The sequence below is a fragment of the Procambarus clarkii genome, chromosome 62 (genome assembly GCF_040958095.1).
Source record: "Procambarus clarkii isolate CNS0578487 chromosome 62, FALCON_Pclarkii_2.0, whole genome shotgun sequence".
In the NCBI taxonomy this organism is placed as follows: domain Eukaryota; kingdom Metazoa; phylum Arthropoda; class Malacostraca; order Decapoda; family Cambaridae; genus Procambarus; species Procambarus clarkii.
Window position 1 is genome coordinate 19,996,802 of NC_091211.1, and position 25,000 is coordinate 20,021,801.

The window sequence follows — 25,000 nt, forward strand, 5'->3', positions numbered from 1 at the left end:
TCACATTGTTCATAACCTTCACCCACCAGTGTTCACACTGTTCATAACCTTAACCCACCAGTGTTCACATTGTTCATAACCTTCACCAGTGTTCACACTGTTCATAACCTCCACCCACCAGTGTTCACATTGTTCATAAAGAAGAATTGTGTGGGGGGGAGGGGGTGTGGAGTTCAATAGCAGCTAATTGAAAAAATGTTTACCAATAATAATAATAATAATAATAATAATAATAATAATAATAATAATAATAATAATAATAATAATAATACCAGTTTCGATGATATTTAACTTATATGAAAAGTCGGGATAGACATTTGAATGTTGTATATTACTTGAGATGAGTACTTACATGCCCGTTGTGGCTCACTGAGCGAGCCTTATATTAAGAACATAAGAACATAAGAACAAAGGCAACTGCAGAAGGCCTATTGGCCCATACGAGGCAGCTCCTATCTATAACCACCCAATCCCACTCATATACATAAATCATATTCTATGATTTCTATGAAATTCTATGAAATCTATAATTTCTCATGATGTAGTCTCCCGCCAAACACACACCGAAACTACGACGTTGGTACAACGTTCGAACAAGTTTTACCACCACCTAACCAGTTATAACAACCAATATAGCAAGTTGTAACAACGTTCTAATACGTCATAAACACGTTAAGCCAAGATGTAACAACTTTATTACAAGTTTTAATATGCGGAAAATAGAGACAGTTTCGATTTGTGTTTCCAGGGCTTAGTGTCTTTTCCCTTCTTCCCATTCTCCTCCAGCTCCTGGTACTCTTAGGAGGGGAGAAATTATCAACCAATCACTGGAGTATCATCTGCATTGGTTTTCAAGGAACTGCATCATTCTAAAACCCTCTTTTGAGATGGTTGAATGTGACCTTAGGGTGTGACCTACATGCTTGGAATTCAAGTTTCCCCCCAAGTGCATAGAACTAAAGACAATGTACTCACCTAGTTGTGTTTGCGGGGGTTGAGCTCTGGCTCTTTGGTCCAGGAGAAAGTGTTGTGTTTTCTTATGTGTTTCTCTTTCTCATGTGTTGGAGAAAGGGTGTTTCTTCCGCTTGGGTTCCCCCTGGGGGATGTCTTCAATGGCCTGAGAGGCGTTCACACGCCGCCCAGATGCTGCCCACAGTGCATGAGTCGCAGGAAAGTGAAGATGAATAACTCTTGGGTTAAGACGTCCCGGCAACCATAAACAAAGATCTTCGGAGGAGTCAACTTATAATTTGTTGTTACAAAGAGATGGCTTACTGAAAGCGGTATAAATCCTCTTGACGGGAGATACCTCTTGCATCAGCTGTATTCAAGGGCGAACCTCTCTACTGGTCGACCCGCCGCTGTCGTCCCGGGCTGGTCGAGTCGACCCGCCGCTGCCGTCCCGGGCTGGTCGAGTCGACCCGCCGCTGCTGTCCCGGGCTGGTCGAGTCGACCCGCTGCTGCCGTCCCGAACTGGTCGAGTAGTATTTAGAGAGACGGGGGGGGGGGGGCCTTAAATTAACCTTGCCTAACCGGAGCCTATTCAAAGCGTAACGCATCCCTAGATTAGATTGTTAGGCTTAGATTGTGATATAGGTTAGGGGCTAGGGTGATGCGAGGAAGGGTTGCCTGGCCTCCACCCAGTAGGCAGGTGTGTGTGTGTATGTGTGTGTGTGTGTGTGTGTGTGTGTGTGTGTGTGTGTGTGTGTGTGTGTGTGTGTGTGTGAGAGCAAGACAGACAGACAGACATCAACACATACCACACACACATCAATCTTTAATTCACAATGTGTCCAGCAGCAGTTAAACATTTATCAAGCCCGCTGACTTACCACATCTGGAGAGCACTGAAGACTCTTATTATTATTATTATTATTATAGTGGTAGAGTATGTGGCTTGACAATGCTGGGGTCGCAGGTTCGCATCCACCTCACAACCCTAGTGGATTTTCTCATTATTATTATAAAGATCATCATGATTCATCATCTCCTTACGGGCTCACCATAGCCCGTGCTACATGGACACTTCGTCCTGAGTAGCTAAATCTTTAACAACAACAACATCATCTCCCGAGACATCTCCCGTCACGCAGGGTACAGTCGCACCTCCACAGATCTCCAGTATCACCTCTTGATACTGGAAATGGCTCAAAAGGGCCACCACTTACGGGCTATTCATGCCCGTGCCACCTTTTGGGTGGTTTAATCTTCATCAATCAATCAATCCTCAATTGCTTTACATTTAGGTCCCTAGTTGCTCGCTGCTCCATATAGTGACTTGTCTGTTAACATCTAGAAGAGCTTGTCTGTCAATATTGGTGTATTGATGCGCAAATAATTCAACCCATCCTCAGAATAGAATAATACCTTGCCAGTTACGACTACTGTTAATCGATTCTACCAAACAATGGCTCTTGTGCTTATAAAGGAGCTCATTCTGCTGTTGAAATACTCTACACGGATTGCCCACTATTGGAGTGGTAACTGACTATATATATATATATATATATATATATATATATATATATATATATATATATATATATATATATATATATATATATAAACTATATATATTCAGTTGCATATGTCCTGGGGACCATTCAGGCTTGTTCGCATATATATATATATATATATATATATATATATATATATATATATATATATATATATATATATATATATATATATATATATATGTCGTACCTAGTAGCCAGAACGCACTTCTCAGCCTACTATGCAAGGCCCGATTTGCCTAATAAGCCAAGTTTTCCTGAATTAATATATTTTCTCAAAATTTTTTCTTATGAAATGATAAAGCTACCCATTTCATTATGTATGAGGTCAATTTTTTTTATTGGAGTTAAAATTAACGTAGATATATGACCGAACCTAACCAACCCTACCTAACCTAACCTAACCTATCTTTATAGGTTAGGTTAGGTTAGGTAGCCGAAAAAGTTAGGTTAGGTTAGGTTAGGTAGGTTAGGTAGTCGGAAAAACAATTAATTCATGAAAACTTTGCTTATTAGGCAAATTGGGCCTTGCATAGTTGGCTGAGAAGTGCGTTCTGGCTACTAGGTACGACATATATATATATATATATATATATATATATATATATATATATATATATATATATATATATATATATATATATATATATATAGGCCCGATTTGCCTAATAAGCCAAGTTTTCCTGAATTAATATATTTTCTCTATTTTTTTTCTTATGAAATGATAGAGTTACCCATTTCATTATGTATGAGGTAAAAAAAATTATTGGAGTTAAAATTAACGTAGATATATGACCGAACCTAACCAACCCTACCTAACCTAACCTAACCTATCTTTATAGGTTAGGTTAGGTTAGGTAGCCGAAAAAGTTAGGTTAGGTTAGGTAGGTTAGGTAGTCAAAAAACAATAAATTCACGAAAACTTGGCTTATTAGGCAAATCGGGCCTTGCATAGTAGGCTGAGAAGTGCGTTCTGGCTACTAGGTACGACATATATACATATATATATATATATATATATATATATATATTTATATATATATATATATATATATATATATATATATATATATATATATATATATATATATATATATATATATATATATATATATATATATGACAATGTCAGACCACGGAGGAAAAATGAAACAGGAAATTTCCTTAAGTACTTTCGTATATTAAATACATCTTCAGAAGGACCTTCTGAAGATGTATTTAATATACGAAAGTACTTAAGGAAATTTCCTGTTTCATTTTTCCTCCGTGATCTGACATTGTCACATTCTTAATCACGTGTTTATTTTCGTGATATACACACACACATATATATATATATATATATATATATATATATATATATATATATATATATATATATATATATATATATATATATAGCCAGTCTTGCCTAACCTGTTTCAGGTCTAAATAAACTGCCCCTAGCTCTCTTAAGAAATAGATACATGTATATATTGATAATAGATACGACCGAAAAAGTAAGATTAATAATTCTAACACGAATTTTCTCAATATTTCTTATGTGTCTTTTCACTGTCGATGGTAATTGAAAAATCAGTTCTCCAAAATTCATTTTTATTTCTAGTCTGACGCGACACTTGAACGCGTTTCGTAATAACTGATAACAGATACATGTATATATTGATAATAGATACATGTATATAAGTTGAACATATTTATATGTACAACTGTCCATTTGTGTACGTTGGCTCAATAAGTACTGTCATTATAGACCACAGATTGAATATTTCACTCTTTGATTATATATATTTATATGTCTTTGTGAGAATGCTAATTCAGAGGGGTGACTAATGTAAAAAATATCACAAAACAATATTTTGAGGTGAATCACTGGTAGAGACCAACGTATTTATTTATAGTGCGCGCCATATATGTCTTCTGGCACCAACTAGCTACGCCCCTCCACAACAGCCTGGTGGTAACACACACACATATACACACACACACACACACACACACACACACACACACACACACACACACACACACACACACACACACACACACACACACATATATACACTACTGGAGATCAACACGAGTAAGTGTAAAGTTAGGGAACTGGGACTAGGTACCAGGAGACCAAAGGTACAGTCCACAATGAAAGGATACCTACCTTCCTGTGACGATTCGAGAAAGAGACCTGGGAGTGGACGTAACACCTAATCTAACTCCTGAGACTGTAGGATAAATAGAATAACGACAGCAGCTTACTCTATGCTACCAAAAGTTTGAACATTATTCAGAAACCTAAGTGCGGAGGCATTTAGAGCACTTTACACTGCCTACGTGAGGCCAGTCATAGAGTATGCCGCACCATTGTAAAGTCCCCACCTGAAGAAACATCTAAGGAAACTGGAAAAGGTTCAGAAGTTCTTGACGAGGCTGGACCCAGAGTTGCGAGGCATGGGATATGAAGAGCGACTGAAGGAACTGAACCTTACGACACTTGAGAAAAGGAGGGAGCGGGAAGATACGATAGAGACATACAAAATACTTAAAGGTATTCATAAAGTGGAAATAGACGAAATGTTCACACTGAATACCACCGGAACACGGGGGCATGGATGAATACCACCGGAACAAGGGGGCATGGATGAATACCACCGGAACACGGGGGCATGGATGAATACCACCGGAACAAGGGGGCATGGATGAATACCACCGGAACAAGGGGGCATGGATGAATACCACCGGAACAAGGGGGCATGGATGAATACCACCGGAACAAGGGGGCATGGATGAATACCACCGGAACAAGGGGGCATGGATGAATACCACCGGAACAAGGGGGCATGGATGAATACCACCGGAACAAGGGGGCATGGATGAATACCACCGGAACAAGGGGGCATGGATGAATACCACCGGAACAAGGGGGCATGGATGAATACCACCGGAACAAGGGGGCATGGATGAATACCACCGGAACAAGGGGGCATGGATGAATACCACCGGAACAAGGGGGCATGGATGAATACCACCGGAACAAGGGGGCATGGATGAATACCACCGGAACAAGGGGGCATGGATGAATACCACCGGAACACGGGGGCATGGATGAATACCACCGGAACAAGGGGGCATGGATGAATACCACCGGAACAAGGGGGCATGGATGAAAGCTGGAAACTTAGATGAGTCATAGAGATGTTAGTTTTAATTTAGTATGAGAGTAGTGGGAATCTGGAATGAACTAAAGCAGCAACTTGTGCAAGCAAACTATTAATAATTTCAAAGTAGATCTGATAAGGAACAAATCAAGAAGAAAATACTCCCAACTATCAAAAGTCGCCACAGAGCCACAGTAGCGGAAGGAAGATCACTGCGATATGGTACGAACAAGCCGCTGGGTACTACTCTTTCATGCCTTGTTAAAAGATATCCAGAGACATTGTAGTAGCCATACACAGACTCAGACTTGGCTACAAGTGTTGCTGGGAGGTAATACACAGACTCAGACTTGGCTACAAGTGTTGCTGGGAGGTAATACACAGACTCAGACTTGGCTACAAGTGCTGCTGGGAGGTAATACACAGACTCAGACTTGGCTACAAGTGTTGCTGGGAGGTAATACACAGACTCAGACTTGGCTACAAGTGCTGCTGGGAGGTAATACACAGACTCAGACTTGGCTACAAGTGTTGCTGGGAGGTAATACACAGACTCAGACTTGGCTACAAGTGCTGCTGGGAGGTAATACACAGACTCAGACTTGGTTACAAGTGCTGCTGGGAGGTAATACACAGACTCAGACTTGGTTACAAGTGTTGCTGGGAGGTAATACACAGACTCAGACTTGGTTACAAGTGTTGCTGGGAGGTAATACACAGACTCAGACTTGGTTACAAGTGTTGCTGGGAGGTAATACACAGACTCAGACTTGGTTACAAGTGTTGCTGGGAGGTAATACACAGACTCAGACTTGGCTACAAGTGTTGCTGGGAGGTAATAAGCCCAATAGTTAAAGTGTCATATCTGTGGAACAGAAGCAGAGACGCCTCTATTGCATTACTTACTGGAATGTGAAGCAACTGAAGCCCTGCGCATCAAACTCAACATTCATCCAAGGAGAGCAGCTGCATCAGGTGCAAATTCCACAGCGACTACAATGGTTAGAAAAGCAGTGTAAGAATGGGCCACACTAGTGAACACTGTGCGTCTATATCCACAACCAAGATAATGTTATTAAAACAAGACAAAACCAGTGCGCTAAAACAGAAGCGGAAAAGAAACAGGGCAAAAGGAGGAAACCCCACCGCCATTTAAAACTCTAACCCAAATATCACAGTACCAAGGTTATCATGCATAACCGAACTCAATTACGGGATCACCATAGCCCGTGCTACATGGACATTTTAGTTCAGAGTAGCTAAATCTAAAACAACAACAACAAGAAGAGTGGGGCTCCGCCTGTGGCCTGCACACAGGGCTGAGTCATGTGAGTGGGTAGGCGTGGGCTGCTGCTGCTGCTGCCTCTGACCCACCACGGCTGTGGGGGTCACGGCTGACCTGGACTCATGGGTAAGGCTCCAGCTGAGGGCCTCTCTTTGAGTGGTTTGACTCGTGAGTATTCGGGATTTACAATTAGCCATCAACTCATTGGCTCTATAACCAGTAGGTGAGTGAGAGAGAAGGTGAGGGGGGGGGGGTCGTGGGGCGAGGCGTGGAGGGGGAGGGGGGGGTCGTGGGGCGAGGCATGGAGGGGGGAGGGGGGGGGTTGTGGGGCGAGGCATGGAGGGGGGGAGGGGGGAGGTTACAGTGGTCGTCAGCCCGTCCTCCTAAGGTTTCTCAACGTCAACAAACTGTCGTACTAAAGTGCCCTTATCCTAACCTACCAGAGGACCCAAAACAGAAAACGGGAGAGTACGTCAATTTCGCGAGCCGCGACCATTTTCTAGTACGACAGTTTTTGGCCTTAGGTAAAGTATACGTGAAAATGCGTTGTTGTGTTAGTAGGACGGGTTCCGTCTGGCCGTGGACGAGAGTAGAGCGGTCGATTGATTGATTGATAAAGATTAAGCCACCCAAAAGGTGGCACGGGCATGAATAGCCCGTAAGTGGTCTCCCTTTTGAGCCATTACCAGTATCAAGAGCTGATACTGGAGATCTGTGGAGGTGCGACTGTACCCTGCGTGACGGGAGATGTCTCCCGTGTAGAGCGGTCGCCAGGCGTGAACCCCTACCGCTAATTAGCCTCGTTATCGCAACAAGTATTTACCGCATTTAACTTGTATATAAATTTGATTGCTGAATCCAGCCGTAAAGTTGGGCTAAAAGCGAGTCTTCTAACACCATCGTTAAACTCGGCAGCGAGGACCCAATTACTGGAGAGTGGAGGGCAGAGTGGAGGCGCAAGTTGGGTCGTAAACCCATTTAGTGACGCGTCGGACTCTTGGGCGGAGAGGGCGCCAGCGATATCGTATTAGCGATGTGGTTCAAGGCCGACATGTTGCTGTAGGTCAGATCCCGTGAGTGTTAACCAAGATGTTCGCATACCTCTCCTCCTTCTTCCAAGTCATCTCCCGTATTTGGACGAAGCGAACGTAAAGGGAACAAAAAATATCTCTTGGCGCACAAGGTGAAGGGTAACAGGAAAGAGGTGCATGGTTATGTGGCCTGGTGAGGGGTGAGGAGTGAGGAGTGAGGGATGAGGAGTGAGGGGTGAGGAGTGAGGGGTGAGGGGTGGCAGGAGTTCCGACCTTGAGCGGAGGCATTAGTGATGCCTCATCTTCAGCGGGAAAGACGTTTATACCAGGAGTGTTGGACGATACGTCGACCATACCAGCAGCCAGTAATTATACCAGGAGTGTTGGACGACCCGTCGACCATACCAGGAGTGTTGGACGACCCGTCGACCATACCAGGAGTGTTGGACGACCCGTCGACCATACCAGGAGTGTTGGACGACCCGTCGACCATACCAGGAGTGTTGGACGACCCGTCGACCATACCAGGAGTGTTGGACGACCCGTCGACCAAGCTTATCGGGGGTTAGTAAAATTAACATTGACAATTTACACGTTTAAACATCGGAACAAAAACTGGTCTTGATAAAAACGTGACAGAAAGAGCGGGAACCCCTCGGTGTGTCGCAGGAGTGGGAGTGAACCCCACAAGGAACGTTCCAATCGTCTACAAGTGTGTACAGCTCTTGGTTTCTGATAACAAAAACGTCGGGTACAAGAGCTGGAGACCACGACGAAGGGGGTCTTGGCGCTTGTGTCAGATCACCCAAACCTGACTGCAAGGGTGGCCTGCTCTTTTACGGCTTGGCGTGAAGGAGTTGGTTGTGGCATGAAGAGACTCGGATATGCTTGATTTAGTGATCCAAAGACCTGCGTGTTACTAGTCAGTTTTTGGCAGAAGGATAGGAGATAGACTAAGAGCGTTTCATACGTTAGACATAAGCTTCGTGGCTATGTTAGGCTACAGGATGTTGTTCCCCTCGATATGACCTCATGTTGAATTTTATCTGAGATTTATGTCTGCCTGATCCAAACATTATCTAAATTGTTTGTCTGTACGTTGTCAACAACCTCGTTGTTATAGCTCCAAATACAGGAATTTGCGGATATATAATTTGCTCTGTCTAAGACTACTATCGAACATTGTAAACCCGAGTGTTGGGGCGTGCATCAAGTGTTGGGGTGATGGTGTAGCCCCCATCTTCACACGGTAACATGTCTTGCTGGAGCTGGCCTGGAGACCCTGCTGAGACATGCTAACGGCCAGACGTTACCCCTGCTAACGTCTAGAAAGAAGACGCTAGTTAGCAGATAACTAGGCTACAATTAGTACCTGCTAGGCCTAGGCTCTGCTACAAGTACCTCAGGGAGTTAGCACCGCCTGCTGACACTATGTTGATGAAATGAAAACTGTGGCTGCAGAAATATTCAAATACTTTGCGTCACTGTGTAAGTGTATGCGGGTTGCTCTTGCATGACACTTAATCTGTGGGACTTTTGTTGCATATACACAGCCTCTCGGGCAGTAGTCAGGGGCCAGATTCACGAAGCAGTTACGCAAGCACTTACGAACGTGTACATCTTTCCTCAATCTTTGACGGCTTTGGTTACATTTATTAAAAAGTTTACAAGCATGAAAACTTGCCAATAAACTGTTGTTATTGTTATAAACAGACACCTGGTGCTTCGGAGTTCATTACCTGTTTAATAATTGAAAACAAAGCCGCCAAAGATTGAGAAACGATGTACATGTTCGTAAGTGCTTGCGTAAGTGCTTTCGTGAATTTGGCCCCAGGTGTCGTAGTTTAGATACTTGAGTGGACCTCAGCTGCTTCCTGCACAGCCCCCGCTCCTGTGCCAGGTAAGTCCACTACGGGCTCACCATAGCCCGTGCTACTTGTTACAGCCCCGCTCCTGTGCCAGGTAAGTCCACTACGGGCTCACCATAGCCCGTGCTAATTGGAACTTTTTGTTCCCAGTAGCTGAATCTTAAACAACAACAACAACATGCTTCCTGTCTTGGGGGCATCAAAATATTGGGTGGTGAGGCTCGCTACTTTATAATTGGGGTGGAAAATAGGGGGATCATCTTGAGATCTTGAGATGATTTCGGGGCTTTAGTGTCCCCGCGGCCCGGTCCTCAACCAGGCTTCCACCCCCAGGAAGCAGCCAGTGACAGCTGACTAACTCCCAGGTACCTATTTACTGCTAGATAACAGGGGCATCAGGGTGAAAGAAACTGCCCATTGTTTCTTGCCGGCGCCCGGGATCGAACCCCGGGACCACAGGATCACGCGTCCAGTGTTCTGTCCGCTCAGCCACCGGCATGGAGAATGTGCGAGATTGGAAACGAGACGCGATGCTTCTGTCAGTGCGGCACTTTATCCTGGGAAACTTTAAAAAAAGGCCTTTTGTGGGCCATTGCAGCTTTTTTTGTGGGGGGGGGGGGAGTAAAGAGGAAGGAGAGGCATAGGTGAAGGGAAGTATAGAAGTGGGAAATACAGTGAGAGGTATGAAAGCTGGCGGGCTGTCCGCCTTGCTGACACCAGGCGGGCTGTCCGCCTTGCTGACACCAGGCTGGCTGTCCGCCTTGCTGACACCAGGCGGGCTGTCCGCCTTGCTGACACCAGGCGGGCTGTCCGCCTTGCTGACACCAGGCTGGCTGTCCGCCTTGCTGACACCAGGCGGGCTGTCCGCCTTGCTGACACCCAGGCGGGCTGTCCGCCTTGCTGACACCAGGCGGGCTGTCCGCCTTGCTGACACCCAGGCGGGCTGTCCGCCTTGCTGACACCAGGCGGGCTGTCCGCCTTGCTGACACCCAGGCGGGCTGTCCGCCTTGCTGACACCCAGGCGGGCTGTCCGCCTTGCTGACACCAGGCGGGCTGTCCGCCTTGCTGACACCAGGCGGGCTGTCCGCCTTGCTAACACCAGGCGGGCTGTCCGCCTTGCTGACACCCAGGCGGGCTGTCCGCCTTGCTGACACCCAGGCGGGCTGTCCGCCTTGCTGACACCAGGCGGGCTGTCCGCCTTGCTGACACCAGGCGGGCTGTCCGCCTTGCTGACACCAGGCGGGCTGTCCGCCTTGCTGACACGATGTGTGGGTGTTGGTCGGGGCAATGAGTTAGTGGGTGATGGACGCTTCGTTCTGAGTAGCTAAATCTGAAACAAAAAGAAGCTTTCCCCTGATGGTTCCCTTCGCCCTTGTCTCCATAGCTTGTGTGTAGTACTTGCTGGTCCTGGTAGGGCCCCCGTGTAACTAGTACCCAAGAGAGAGAGATAGCATCAAGTAGTAAGAGTAGCAGGTACACCGTGGTAGTCCCCAGTGGTAACTGCTCCCAGGTACCCCCACGACGCTGGTTGAGGCGGGGGGGGGGGCCCCCAAACCTTCCCCTACCACAAAAGCTACCGATTAAGGCAGCCCTTATCGCTGACCTATATCCGATAGTCTTCACTGGTAGCCCCCATATCTGATGTCCCACATTGGTAGCCCCCATAACTGATGTCCCACATTGGTAGCCCCCATAACTGATGTCCCACATTGGTAGCCCCCATATCTGATGCCCCACATTGGTAGCCCCCATATCTGATGCCCCACATTGGTAGCCCCCATATCTGATGTCCCACATTGGTAGCCCCCATATCATGTCCCACATTGGTAGCCCCCATATCTGATGTCCCACATTGGTAGCCCCCATATCTGATGCCCCACATTGGTAGCCCCCATATCTGATGCCCCACATTGGTAGCCCCCATATCTGATGTCCCACATTGGTAGCCCCCATATCATGTCCCACATTGGTAGCCCCCATATCTGATGTCCCACATTGGTAGCCCCCATATCTGATGTCCCACATTGGTAGCCCCCTTGCAGGGAGCCTTTCCCTCTCCTTACTCGAGACCTTTGTAAGCCGGACTATTGTGTGTGAATGACGGCCGGCTTATTCAGGTTACACAGGCGGCCACCTTCGCCCTCTGGTCTGCCCCATTCACTGACTCAATCACTACCCCCCCCCCCCTAGCCTTGTTGGTGACTAGGTCACGCCTTCCTAATGACAGTTTGCATTTCAGACTGTTCTACAGCTGTCATTATTTACAGCCTTTTGGGGAAGTTCCCCAAGCCCAGGGATTAATCCCTAGATCTGGAATTAATGTTAGAGGGTGGTGGGTGGAGGCCTGCCTGTGGGTGGTGGGTGGAGAACTGCTTGTGGGTGGTGGGTGGAGGCCTGCTTGTGGGTTGTGGGTGGAGAGCTGCCTGTGGGTGGTGGGTGGAGGCCTGCCTGTGGGTGGTGGGTGGAGGCCTGCCTGTGGGTGGTGGGTGGAGACCTGCCTGTGGGTGGTGGGTGGAGGCCTGCCTGTGGGTGGTGGGTGGTGGGTGGAGGCCTGCCTGTGGGTGGTGGGTGGTGGGTGGAGGCCTGCCTGTGGGTGGTGGGTGGAGAGCTGCCTGTGGGTGGTGGGTGGAGGCCTGCCTGTGGGTGGTGGGTGGAGGCCTGCCTGTGGGTGGTGGGTGGAGACAGGGGAGACTGTGTGGGTGTGGTGGCGCCTTCAGTACTGGCGGATGTTGCGTGGTGGAAGGAATGTTGTCTCACAAAGCCTAAGTGGAGTAAGACGTTGCTTAAGATCGTTTTATGTGAGTCAGAGCTGGGACATGTAGGTGGGTGTGGTGGCGCTGGGAAGGCTCTGCAACAACTAACATGTACCTCCTGCTGCTGGTACTGGTACTGCTGCTGCTGCTGCTGCTGCTGCTGCTAGTACTGGTACTGCTGACCTCTACCATGTATAAGAGGGCAGTGGTATCAGACACCATGTACTAGAGGCTATAGTGGTATGAGAGGGGGGGGGAAGTGGTGAGGGAGGGGGTAGAGATCATCAACAAGGCCCCAGGTGGCTGACACTGCCCCCCCCCTGAACCCTGCCCCCCTGCCCATCCCCCTCTATACCCTACCTATAACTATTATCTCGTCACAACCATTCACAAAAATGGTGAGCCTTGACACACGAGCTGTCACTTGTCAGGTGGCATTACCATGACCCAGAAAATGGCTTTAAGGACGGTACTCGTGCTTCCAGACGCCTGGAAACTGAACTGTGTCATCCAATCTGCATGTGGCTTTTGACCCTGTAATTTCATATCGGATAGAGACACAAAAAAAATACCTTGGTTCCATATGATTTACAGAGCAATGTGTTCCAAGTGTCGGAATCATTACGTTCCAAATTCCTATATAAAGAGCGAGAAAGTGGTGCTTAATCGCGGATAGGTGTGGGAACCGGGCGGGTATCCTTTAATTCATGCTATCTTTTTTCTTTTTTTTTATGCGTATCTGTGCGTGCGCGAGGCGTGCGTGCACGCAGGCGGTCGAGAGCGGAGTGGCGTCTCCTAATATTAGTTTAACCGCCCAGCATAGCCACGCCCACCGCCGCGGCAACCCACCAATCGCGAGGCCGGACTCGGGTGCCTGACCGCGCCGCCGCCTCGGGTCTGCTGCCCACCTGGTCACCGCTCCCTCAGTGCCAGGCGACGCCCACCCACATGCGGTGTCCTGCTGCCGCTCCTCCTCCCCCACGCTCTCGCCTCAAGCACTGACTGGCGCCCGTGAATCACCCAGCAATTAAACCCGGGGGTATTTTGGCGTTCAAAATGTATTATCTTTAAATTTATTCCTCCCGTCCCTACTTCCCCCCCACAACGACCTCTTCCCCCACCTCCCCACGACGTCCCCCCCGCCCCATACGGCTCCTGCTCGCCCCCATCAAGCAAGACAGGAGTTGGTGGCGCCATTCAAGGAACACACTGGAGAAGAAAGCTTCTCAAGAGAGAGATGTTTGTACAGCTTGAAGAATGTTTGCTCAAGGGGGAGGGAGTTGAGCACGGCACTTTCCCAGGCGGAGAGAATTTAGTATAGGTCTTAAGATCCCTCGCCCCCCTCTCCCCCTAGAGTCCTCACTGGGGGCTCGAACCCCAGTGGTGCAGGAACCGACGCTTCTTGTTGTTGTTGTTTAAGATTCAGCTACTGGGAACTAAGAGTTCCAAGTAGCACGGGCTATGGTGAGCCCGTGATGGACTTACCTGGCACAGGAGCGGGGCTGGAATTGGAGAACCGACGCGCTCGTAAGTGGTTATCTTGAGGTGATTTCGGGGCTTAGTGTGCCCGCGGCCCGGTCCTCGACCAGGGCCTCCTTTTTGTTACACATCTCCAGGAAGCAGCCCGTAGCAGCTGTCTAACTCCCAGGTACCTATATACTGCTAGGTGAACAGGAGCATCAGGGTGAAAGAAACTCTGCCTATTTGTTTCCGCCTGCACCGGGGATCGAACCCGGTGGTGGACAAAGTTCTGCAGAGGCATGACCACCACTCAAGTCTAACTGGACCAGACTTATTTCATCAAACCAGACTTATTTCAAAGGGGCCTGACAGCTGAGTGGACATCGCTTGGGTTTCGTAGTCCTGAGGTTCAGGGTTCGATCCCCGGTGGAGGCAGAAACAAGTGGGCAGAGTTTCTTTTTTCACCCTATGCCCCTGTTACCTAGCAGTAAAATAGGTACCTGGGAGCTAGTCAGCTGCCACAGGCTGCTTCCTGGGGGTGGAGGCCTGGTCGAGGACCGGGCCGCGGGGACGCTAGAGCCCCGAAATCATCTCAAGATAACCAGGTTGGACCCGTCTATTACCGTCCAAACTAACAGACAATAATCTCAGGATAACACGGTTTAAGCTATTATGAAAAAATACATAACCTCCCCCCCCCATCTCTTCAGCGCGGGCCACGGCCGGATAAAAGTTTAATAAATCCGGACTCATCTCCAGATAAAACGATCATAGGAGCCGCCTCGAGAAAGCCGTAGTTTATAGCAACAACTCCACACGAAAGTACCGACAGCCCCGTTCCTGTGCCAGGTAAGTCCACTACGGGATCACCATAGACCGTGCTACTTGTAACTTTTTGTTCCCAGTAGCTGAATCTATAACAACAACGACGACGAAAGTACTCTTTACCCTCTCCCATGTGCTCCTTACCTCCTCCTCGGGGGGGGGGGGGAGGAAGAGGAAGAGGAGGAGGAAGAAGAGGAAGAGAAGGAAGAAGAGCAGGAGGAAGAAGAGCAGGAGGAGGAAGAAGAGGAAGAGAAGGAAGAAGAGCAGGAGGAAGAAGAGCAGGAGGAGGAAGAAGAGGAAGAGGAGGAAAAAGAGTAGGAGGAGGAAGAAGAGGAGGAGGAGGAGGAGTAACACAGGGAAGAAGAAGAATAGTGCCTACCTAACAGTGACTACCGGGCGGTGAGGTGTAGACCCACCAGCAGGGCCCGCTAGCTAGCCTTGCGGAGGTCGGGTGTGGGCGGGGGAGGTGTAGGATACTTGTGGAAGACATGTAGGCGTGAGGTTGGTGGGGGGGGGGGGCAGGGGTCGTATTACCCCCGTCATCTCACCTCAGGTGGATGCTGTTCCTTGCGGTCCCTGAAATCTGAGTTGTCACAGCCCCGCCGGTCCCGCTGAACAAGTCACCTCGTGTGACTCTCAACAAGTCACCTCGTGTGACTCAACAAGTCACCTCGTGTGACTCAACAAGTCACCTCGTGTGACTCTCAACAAGTCACCTCGTGTGACTCTCAACAAGTCACAAGAGGTTTAACACCTTGACTTGACTATTCGCTAACGCTCAACCAGCAGTGATTGGTGCACTGGTTGTTAACACATTGGTAGGTTAATGTGTGTTTCAGCGACCATCTCACATCATGCAGGTCGGCGTTCGATCCCTGATGGTCCAAGTGGTTGGGCACCAATCCTTCCCCCCCCCCCCCAGCCGTTCTCACATCCCTTCCATGTGACCCGTATATATGGTCCAACTGGCTTAGCGCTTACTCCTCATAATGCTTCCTCCGGGTGGACCGAGACGTTGGTGGTAATACACGCAGGAGTACTGTGTGTGTGTGTACTCACCTAGTTGTGCTTGCGGGGGTTGAGCTTTGGCTCTTTGGTCCCGCCTCAACTGTCAATCAACTGGTGTACGGGTTCCTGAGCCTATTGGGCTCTATCATATCTACATTTAAAGCTGTGTATGAAGTCAGCCTCCACCACATCACTGCCTAATGCATTCCATTTATTAACTACTCTGACACTGAAAAAGTTCTTTCTAACGTCCCTGTGGCTCATTTGGGTACTCAGTTTCCACCTGTGTCCCCATGTTCGTGGTTGTGGGGTGGAGTGGGGGTTGTGGGGTGGAGTGGGGATCGTGGGGCGGAGTGGGGGTAGTGTTGGAGGGTCGGCAGCACCCCCCCCCCCCCTCCACATCTAGCACGTTCCTCACCCCGCCGTAAACATCACTCCTCACAAATGAGAAAACGTGACAATTTTACTCCAAAGGTTATGTGAGGAAGGGGGAAGGGGGGGGGGTGAGGGAGGGGGCAGGTGGTGGGGGTGAGGGAGGGGGGTAGGTGGTGGGGGAGAATTTGACGTAGGTGGCACTCTTGGCACCTTGTGTCACCTAGTCGAAGGATGTTATGGGCCGTCGGATGGGGTCCCGGGGCCGTCGGGTGGAGTCCCGAGGCGTCGGATGGGGTCCCGAGCCGTCGGGTGGGGTCCCGGGCCGTCGGATGGGGTCCCGGGCCGTCGGGTGGGGTTCCGGGGCTGTCGGATGGGGTCCCGGGGCCGTCGGATGAGGTCCCGGGGCCGTCGGATGGGGTCCCGGGGCCGTCGGATGGGGTCCCGGACCGTCGGGTGGGGTCTCGGGGCCGTCGGGTGGGGTCTCGGGGCCGTCGGGTGGGGTCCCGGACCGTCGGGTGGGGTCTCGGGCCGTCGGGTGGGGTCCCGGGGCCGTCGGGTGGGGTCTCGGGGCCGTCGGGTGGGGTCCCGGACCGTCGGGTGGGGTCCCGGGGCCGTCGGGTGGGGTCTCGGGGCCGTCGGGTGGGGTCCCGGGGCCGTCGGGTGGGGTCCCGGACCGTCGGGTGGGGTCCCGGGGCCGTCGGGTGGGGTCTCGGGGCCGTCGGGTGGGGTCCCGGACCGTCGGGTGGGGTCCCGGGGCCGTCGGGTGGGGTCTCGGGGCCGTCGGGTGGGGTCCCGGACCGTCGGGTGGGGTCTCGGGGCCGTCGGGTGGGGTCCCGGACCGTCGGGTGGGGTCCCGGGCCGTCGGGTGGGGTCCCGGGGCCGTCGGGTGGGGTCCCGGGGCCGTCGGGTGGGGTCCCGGGGCCGTCGGATGGGGTCCCGGGCCGTCGGGTGGGGTCTCGGGGCCGTCGGGTGGGGTCCCGGACCGTCGGGTGGGGTCTCGGACCGTCGGGTGGGGTCTCGGGGCCGTCGGGTGGGGTCCCGGGGCCGTCGGATGGGGTCCTGGACCATCGGGTGGCGTCCTGGACCGTCGGGTGGGGTCCTGGGGCGTCGGATGGGGTCCTGGACCGTCGGATGGGGTCCTCAGTTCTGACTGACCCTCACCACGGGGCTTCTAGCTGCCGTTAGCAGGCTGAGAGCTTTCCCTTCCCTCAGCTCATAATAACCCTTACTGTACTTGTATTCCCAATGACTACAGGATTAATGGTTGGTGCCCAGTCAATCATCCTCCCGTGCCGGGGCTCGTGAGGCGAGTGCGTCACCGCTGCGCCACCAGACACCCTGGAGTAAACATAGGCCTATAGACCTAGGGGGAATATTACAAGATAAGAATCCAGACAAGGTCTATCCAGACTAGGACTATCCAGACAAGGTCTATTCCCGCCAAACACACACCAAAACTACGACGTTGGTACAACGTTCGAACAAGTTTTAACACCTCCTAACCAGTTATAACAACCAATATAGCAAGTTGTAACAATGTTCTAATACGTCATAAACACGTTAAGTCAAGATGTAACAACTTTATTACAAGTTGTAACAAGCGGAAAATAGAGACAGTTTCGGTTTGTGTTTCCAGGGTGATTCAGACTAGGACTATCCTGGCTAAGTTATTGTTATGTCACTGACATTCCTCATCACCAGTTTCACTCTGCAAGCTGCATGGGGTTCCGGCTGACGAGTGGGGGGGGAGGGGGGGGGGGTGTTTCTGGCGCAGGAGGGGTCCAAGACAATGGGCCCGGGGGCCCCCATAACCGGGAATAGTCTTACAGTTTAGTGCAATTTTGTGGGGAGCGCCGGGCCCTGGGTTATTGTTCCAAGTGCGTCTCATAGCTCGTGTTTTGTTGCACTTAGTGAAAGTTCCGCGGCGTCATTTCCACTGCAATGATGAGTTGAGTCTTAATTAACTATTTCATCAACTAATTCAATATAATTGGCCAGTTCCGGAGCCTACTAGAAAGGGAGCCGGTCGGCCGAGCGGACAGCACGCTGGACTTGTGATCCTGTGGTCCCGGGTTCAATCCCGGGCGCCGGCGAGAAACAATGGGCAGAGTTTGTTTCATCCTATGCCCCTGTTACCTAGCAGCAAAATAGGTACCTGGGTGTTAGTCAGCTGTCACGGGCTGCTTCCTGAGGGTGGAGGCCTGGTCGAGGACCGGGCCGCGGGGACACTAAAGCCCTGAAATCATCTCAAAATATACTATAATTGAACAGTTCAAATTGGGTTAATTTTTTTTTTTTGTCATACTGGATGCTTTTGTTACATTTGGAATGGTGATAGACACCATTCTAGAGACAGAATAGAATGGCTCTATCTTATAGAATGGCTCTATCTTTATGTATCTTAGATAGTTTGTACTTGGAATTCTAAGAAACAAATTTATTATGTGCAATGGTTCGATATACTACATATAAGTTATGTCTTTCATAACTGGAGTGATGCTTGAAATAGAGATTTGTTAAGTAGTAAGACTGTCACTTGGTTGAGATGAGTCGATGGTTTAGACATAGTTTGTTAATTGTGCTTGGGGTAAATTATGAGGAGAAAGCGCTAAGCCAGGACGACACTATAGCACTGATCATAGTCAAGAGGGTGGCACGGGCTTGAATAGCCCGGAGGTGGTACAGATGTTTGGAGTGAATGTTGTTTTTTGGTGGTGTGACATCTTGAAGTGTCTCTAGGACTGTGAAGTTTATAACTTTTTAGACACTCAACCCACCAGGGGACTCGAACACTGGCCATCAAGGTGGCAGGTACGCACTTGTATCCACTACACCACTATAGTCTGTGAGAACAAGCTAAAATGTGTCTTCCTTGTTTTTAAGGTTTGCTGAGATGGGGTGTGACCATCCCCCCCCCTCCTTGTACTCACCTAATTGTACTCGCCTAATTGTGCTTGCGGGGGTTGAGCTCTGGCTCTTTGGTCCCGCCTCTCAACCGTCAATCAACAGGTGTACAGGTTCCTGAGCCTAGTGGGCTCTATCTATCTAGTGTTAATGTGTGCAGGACTGTGTTCCAACCCATCCTTCCCTCTTCTATCCCTCGCATCCCTCTCCGTGGTGGTGTCAAGATGTGCAGCAGTGGAGAGAGAGGAGCAGACTTTTCCAGCAGTGGTCGGGCAGGTGCCGCTGGTGTTGAGTTACTGCTGGTGGTGGTGGTGGTGGTGTAGGGTGCTGGTCTACCCTCCCTGGCTACCAGTCCTGGCTACCTATATAGACGTATCTGGCAGCTTTCTCAAAACCCAAATGCCGAGTACACAATATGTCAACTTTGTGAAAGAGAAAACATGCACTCTCTTGAACATTATATTATAGAATGTCCCATACTGACTGACTTTCGCCCTCCTGGTATGCTGAACTCTGTAGTTACTATATGAGTACTGGAACACTTGATGATATATTGGACTTGTATCCAAGATTGACCATGTAATATATCAATCATACAATGTATATATATGATGTAACTATATAACCTGAGCTTGTAAAAGCACCTTCAGTGATTAAGTGCTTAATTGCACACTAGTTTCTTTATCAGCTATCTCACCCTGTCAGAGTAAATGAGACAAATGTATGTGAATGCATGTGTGTGTGTGTATATATGTATGTATATGTGTGTGTGTGTGCATGTATATGTATGGGTATAAAGTATATATGGAAGCTGATCAGAATTACATTTCACCTTTGTAAATGTACATTAATGACACTATGTAAAAGACACGTCGAACACTTTATGTAGGGCATACGTAAATCTGTGTATCTATGTATTTACGTATGTAGGTTAGCTTAGCATTTTAAAAGCACCGAATCACCTTCTGTGGTTGAGTGTTCAATAAACCCTTGAACTATATGTTTAACACATCTCTAACCCTGTCCATGGAGGACAGAAGAAAATGTATATATGCTGGTTAGCATTGTAAATGTCTGGCCACGTCTGTGGTAGAAAATAATAATAAAAAAAAAAATAAATCAAATAAGAGGACTCAAAACAGAAAACGGGACAGTACGTCAATTTCGGGAGCCGCGAGCATTTTGTAGTACGACAGTTTTTGGACTTAGAACGTCGCATTTTGACGTATATCTATTAGGAGGACAGGATGGCTGGTGGTGCAGGGGTAGGACACACCTCGCGGCTGTCTTGGTATGGGTTCGGGTTCCGGGCGTCGACGATCCTTAACTGTTCGCCTCTGTTCACTCAGCAGTAATTGGCAACTTGGAAGTAAAAAAAAAAGGAGATTCGCGGGTCGTGTTGCAGGGGAAGACTATAGTCAGGTAAGGCTTAGAAGCACGGCAGACCTGACTGTAGTGGTTGGGAGGTGGCATGTTGCGCCACTTAACCTGTCCTACATGATGGTGTGGATGGCACCAGGTGGGAGGTGACCCCAAGGTGACCCCAGGGTGAGTGAACGCCCCCTGGCCGCTCCTCAAAGGGAGAGGGGGAGGGAAAAAATGTGGGGGGGGGGGGGATGTGCTTCCTTTGGGGGTGGGAAGGAAATTGAGTTTGTCCTATGGTGGGGAGGGGGGTGAGTGGGGTGACCCCGCCCTCGGGGGTCAAAGGTTGTCATGCCCTCTGGCGTATTGAGATCCGCCCCCGCCACCCTCACTCTCCAGCCCGTCCTCCAAAAATGGGGTGATAAATGTATGAAGACAAATAAGTGCAATTATGTACTATTCATAGCAGTTAGGAATTGTACTTATTTTCACTTAGTATTAAATCGTACTGTCAAATATATTGTGAATATTTGAGTTTACCTGAAAAACTGGATAGAAAACCACGACCTCACCTAACCGTCTTAGTTTTTGAAGATAATAATTTTATTGCTTCTTAATTACAATTAGTACTTAACTTATAGCTATATTAATATTACAGTTTTATAAAACTAATAAAACAAAACTAAACTATATCAATAAATTGTAAAGTAACTCAGAATGTTTTAAAATTTTGTATAAAATCTATATTGTTTAATAAACCTGAAAAAAAATTCTTGATATTTAAAACTTATGTGGTTTAAATTGAAATTGAAAAATTCATCCTAAAATTCTGAGTGTCTTAACAGAAAACGAGGAGCATTAAATCAGGGGGAGGGAGTTGGGTAAATGTAACAGCACCATAAGTGCTATTATGAACTGTTTATGACAGTAAGAAATTGTACTTATTATACTTAGTATTAAATCGTACTGTCAATTCGGAGGATGGGTGTGGTCATCACTCTCACCTCACTCTCCCCTCACGCCTCACTCTCCCCTCACTCCCCTCAATCTCACCTCACTCTCACCTCACGCCTCACTCTCACCTCACTTCCCTCACTCTCACCTCACTCTCACCTCACGCCTCACTCTCACCTCACTCCCCTCAATCTCACCTCACTTCCCTCACTTTCACCTCACTCTCACCTCACGCCTCACTCTCCCCTCACTCTCCCCTCACTTCCCTCACTTTCACCTCACTCTCACCTCACGCCTGAAGGAGGAGGGACGTGAGGGAGGAGCCCCAGCCACAACAAACAAACATTGTTCCTCATACCTCCCCCCTCCCCCCCCCCCCTCCTTGAGTACATTCCACTAAATTGGACTTAAGATTGGATTATCACCTTTCAAGGTGGATGGGTGTGGCAGAGGGACAGGATCCGACGCCCTGGGAGTCTGTCCTTTATCCTCTGTTGGTGGTGGTGTGGGTGGCTGCCTTCCCTGTTGTCTGCTAGTGGTGTGGCTGGCTGCCTTCCCTGTTGTCTGCTAGTGGTGTGGGTGGCTGCCTTCCCTGTTGTCTGCTAGTGGTGTGGGTGGCTGCCTTCCCTGTTGTCTGCTAGTGGTGTGGCTGGCTGCCTTCCCTGTTGTCTGCTAGTGGTGTGGCTGGCTGCCTTCCCTGTTGTCTGCTAGTGGTGTGGCTGGCTGCCTTCCCTGTTGTCTGCTAGTGGTGTGGGTGGCTGCCTTCCCTGTTGTCTGCTAGTGGTGTGGCTGGCTGCCTTCCCTGTTGTCTGCTAGTGGTGTGGGTGGCTGCCTTCCCTGTTGTCTGCTAGTGGTGTGGCTGGCTGCCTTCCCTGTTGTCTGCTAGTGGTGTGGCTGGCTGCCTTCCCTGTTGTCTGCTAGTGGTGTGGCTGGCTGCCTTCCCTGTTGTCTGCTAGTGGTGTGGCTGGCTGCCTTCCCTGTTGTCTGCTAGTGGTGTGGCTGGCTGCCTTCCCTGTTGTCTGCTAGTGGTGTGGCTGGCTGCCTTCCCTGTTGTCTGCTAGTGGTGTGGCTGGCTGCCTTCCCTGTTGTCTGCTAGTGGTGTGGCTGGCTTCCTTCCCTGTTGTCTGCTAGTGGTGTGGCTGGCTGCCTTCCCTGTTGTCTGCTAGTGGTGTGGCTGGCTGCCTTCCCTGTTGTCTGCTAGTGGTGTGGCTGGCTGCCTTCCCTGTTGTCTGCTAGTGGTGTGGCTGGCTGCCTTCCCTGTTGTCTGCTAGTGGTGTGGCTGGCTGCCTTCCCTGTTGTCTGCTAGTGGTGTGGCTGGCTGCCTTCCCTGTTGTCTGCTAGTGGTGTGGCTGGCTGCCTTCCCTGTTGTCTGCTAGTGGTGTGGCTGGCTGCCTTCCCTGTTGTCTGCTAGTGGTGTGGCTGGCTGCCTTCCCTGTTGTCTGCTAGTGGTGTGGCTGGCTGCCTTCCCTGTTGTCTGCTAGTGGTGTGGCTGGCTGCCTTCCCTGTTGTCTGCTAGTGGTGTGGCTGGCTGCCTTCCCTGTTGTCTGCTAGTGGTGTGGCTGGCTGCCTTCCCTGTTGTCTGCTAGTGGTGTGGCTGGCTGCCTTCCCTGTTGTCTGCTAGTGGTGTGGCTGGCTGCCTTCCCTGTTGTCTGCTAGTGGTGTGGCTGGCTGCCTTCCCTGTTGTCTGCTAGTGGTGTGGCTGGCTGCCTTCCCTGTTGTCTGCTAGTGGTGTGGCTGGCTGCCTTCCCTGTTGTCTGCTAGTGGTGTGGCTGGCTGCCTTCCCTGTTGTCTGCTAGTGGTGTGGCTGGCAGCCTTCCCTGTTGTCTGCTAGTGGTGTGGCTGGCTGCCTTCCCTGTTGTCTGCTAGTGGTGTGGCTGGCTGCCTTCCCTGTTGTCTGCTAGTGGTGTGGCTGGCTGCCTTCCCTGTTGTCTGCTAGTGGTGTGGCTGGCTGCCTTCCCTGTTGTCTGCTAGTGGTGTGGCTGGCTGCCTTCCCTGGAATAGAAGGCAGCCAGGCTCAGGTCACAAGTCTCCCGACACGCCCTACCACCAACCAAGTATTTCGAAGCGTCATGGAGTTATCCAATTACTTTCAGATATCACATTACACTTCCAAAGCACTTGGAGGCGTTAGGGGACACTCCCACGAGCACTTAAAGACATCAGGGACACTCCCACGAGCACTTAAAGACATCAGGGACACTCCCACGAGCACTTAAAGGCGTCAGGGACACTCCCACGAGCACTTAAAGGCATCAGGGACTCTCCCACGAGCACTTAAAGGCGTTAGGGACACTCCCACGAGCACTTAAAGACATCAGGGACACTCCCACGAGCACTTAAAGACATCAGGGACACTCCCACGAGCACTTAAAGACATCAGGGACACTCCCACGAGCACTTGAAGACATCAGGGACACTCCCACGAGCACTTAAAGACATCAGGGACACTCCCACGAGCACTTAAAGACATCAGGGACACTCCCACGAGCACTTAAAGACATCAGGGACACTCCCACGAGCACTTGAAGACATCAGGGACACTCCCACGAGCACTTAAAGACATCAGGGACACTCCCACGAGCACTTAAAGACATCAGGGACACTCCCACGAGCACTTAAAGACATCAGAGACACTCCCACGAGCACTTAAAGACATCAGGGACACTCCCACGAGCACTTGAAGACATCAGGGACACTCCCACGAGCACTTAAAGACATCAGGGACACTCCCACGAGCACTTAAAGACATCAGGGACACTCCCACGAGCACTTAAAGACATCAGGGACACTCCCACGAGCACTTAAAGACATCAGGGACACTCCCACGAGCACTTAAAGACATCAGGGACACTCCCACGAGCACTTAAAACATCAGGGACACTCCCACGAGCACTTAAAGACATCATGGACACTCCCACGAGCACTTGAAGACATCAGGGACACTCCCACGAGCACTTGAAGACATCAGGGACACTCCCACGAGCACTTGAAGACATCAGGGACACTCCCACGAGCACTTAAAGACATCAGGGACACTCCCACGAGCACTTAGAACATCAGGGACACTCCCACGAGCACTTAAAGACATCAGGGACACTCCCACGAGCACTTAAAGACATCAGGGACACTCCCACGAGCACTTAAAGACATCAGGGACACTCCCACGAGCACTTAAAACATCAGGGACACTCCCACGAGCACTTAAAGACATCAGGGACACTCCCACGAGCACTTAAAGACATCAGGGACACTCCCACGAGCACTTAAAGACATCAGGGACACTCCCACGAGCACTTAAAACATCAGGGACACTCCCACGAGCACTTAAAGACATCAGGGACACTCCCACGAGCACTTAAAACATCAGGGACACTCCCACGAGCACTTAAAGACATCAGGGACACTCCCACGAGCACTTAAAACATCAGGGACAGGGGAGGTGTTCACCTGCAAGTCTCCCCTAGATTTCCTGCCGTGTTCCCGCAGTCTTTCATCCAGGTTTA

The 25,000-nt window shown here is 49.7% G+C and overlaps 2 protein-coding genes across 3 annotated transcripts in view; one reads left to right on the forward strand and one right to left on the reverse strand.

Annotated features, from left to right (window-relative positions):
• The window catches only part of LOC123766495 (ras association domain-containing protein 10), a 266,095-nt gene that overhangs the window by 32,615 nt on the left and 208,480 nt on the right, over nucleotides 1-25,000 (forward strand). The gene's annotated exons all lie outside the window — the stretch shown is intronic.
• On the reverse strand, nucleotides 16,512-17,345 carry LOC123766375 (splicing factor 3A subunit 2-like). The gene has a single exon (XM_045755434.2). The coding sequence runs from the start codon at nucleotides 17,343-17,345 to the stop codon at nucleotides 16,512-16,514; it is 834 nt and encodes a 277-aa protein (XP_045611390.2).